The sequence below is a fragment of the Octopus bimaculoides genome, chromosome 30, assembly GCF_001194135.2.
Source record: "Octopus bimaculoides isolate UCB-OBI-ISO-001 chromosome 30, ASM119413v2, whole genome shotgun sequence".
Taxonomy (NCBI): domain Eukaryota; kingdom Metazoa; phylum Mollusca; class Cephalopoda; order Octopoda; family Octopodidae; genus Octopus; species Octopus bimaculoides.
This window is the reverse complement of record NC_069010.1, coordinates 6,641,139-6,642,104: the sequence shown is the minus strand read 5'-3', so window position 1 is coordinate 6,642,104 and position 966 is coordinate 6,641,139. Positions and strand designations below refer to the sequence as shown.

Here is a 966-nt window from a genome sequence, read left to right as displayed (position 1 = left end):
GCTCGAAAATCCTACGGGAGCCAGTCAGGCGGTACTGGCAACGGCCACGCTCAAAATGGTGCATCTCATGTGCCACCCGCACAAGAACCAGTCCAGGGGCACTGGCAACGATCTTACTTGGCTTGCCGGGTCTTCTCACGCACAACACATTTCCAAAGGTCTCGGTCAGTAGTCATCGCCTCGGTGAGGCCCAATGTACGAAGGTCTTGCTTCACCACCTCAGCCCAGGTCTTCCTGGGCCTGCCTCTTCCACGGGTTTATATATGTATATATATATATGTATGTATATATATATATAACTGAAACTTAGTTGGTTATGATGACGAGTGTTCCAGTTGGTCCGATCAATGGGGCAGCCTGCTCATGAAATTAAAAGCAAGTGGCTGAGTACCCCACAGACATACACCTTAAGCATAACTCTCAGGGAGATTAAGTGTAACTCAGGATGTGACGAGGCTGGTCCTCTGAATTACAGGTACTAATTTCTTTCAACCGATTGGACTGGAGCAACATGAAATAAAGCATCCTGATCAAGGGCACAATATGCAGCTGGAAATTGAACTCACGACCTTATATGATCATGAGTTGAACACCTTAACCACTGTGCCACGCACCTTCACATCTGTGTTTCTCCTCACCTCCAGACATTCAGTGAACCTTTGATTGGTCCATTGAACATCTGTAACCAATGGTGGTATTGCTCACAAAATAAAGACTTGACACCAATCGAACACTAACACATCCACCCACATGTTGTTGTCGCCTTTCACCCTATATCTCTGTGTGTTTTTGTGTCTCTTCTTACCAGCCATTACTGACATTTCCATGAAGACATCTCGTACAGGCATCACCCTCTGTCTACCTGATTCAGTATTCCATGCTATAAATCAACACAAAATAAAGACTTGACACCAATCGAACACTAACACATTCACCCACATGTTGTTGTCGCCTTTCACCCTATAT

General features: G+C 45.3%; 1 protein-coding gene across 1 annotated transcript in view; it reads left to right on the top strand.

Moving 5' to 3' along the window:
• LOC106878440 (C2 domain-containing protein 3) overlaps positions 1 to 909 on the top strand; it is a 16,514-nt gene extending 15,605 nt beyond the window's left edge. The window contains exon 16 of the mRNA XM_014927648.1: positions 809 to 909. Within this exon, the coding sequence (XP_014783134.1) occupies positions 809 to 909 (101 nt within the window). The remainder of the gene's footprint in view (positions 1 to 808) is intronic.
• The last annotated feature ends 57 nt before the right edge of the window (positions 910 to 966 follow it).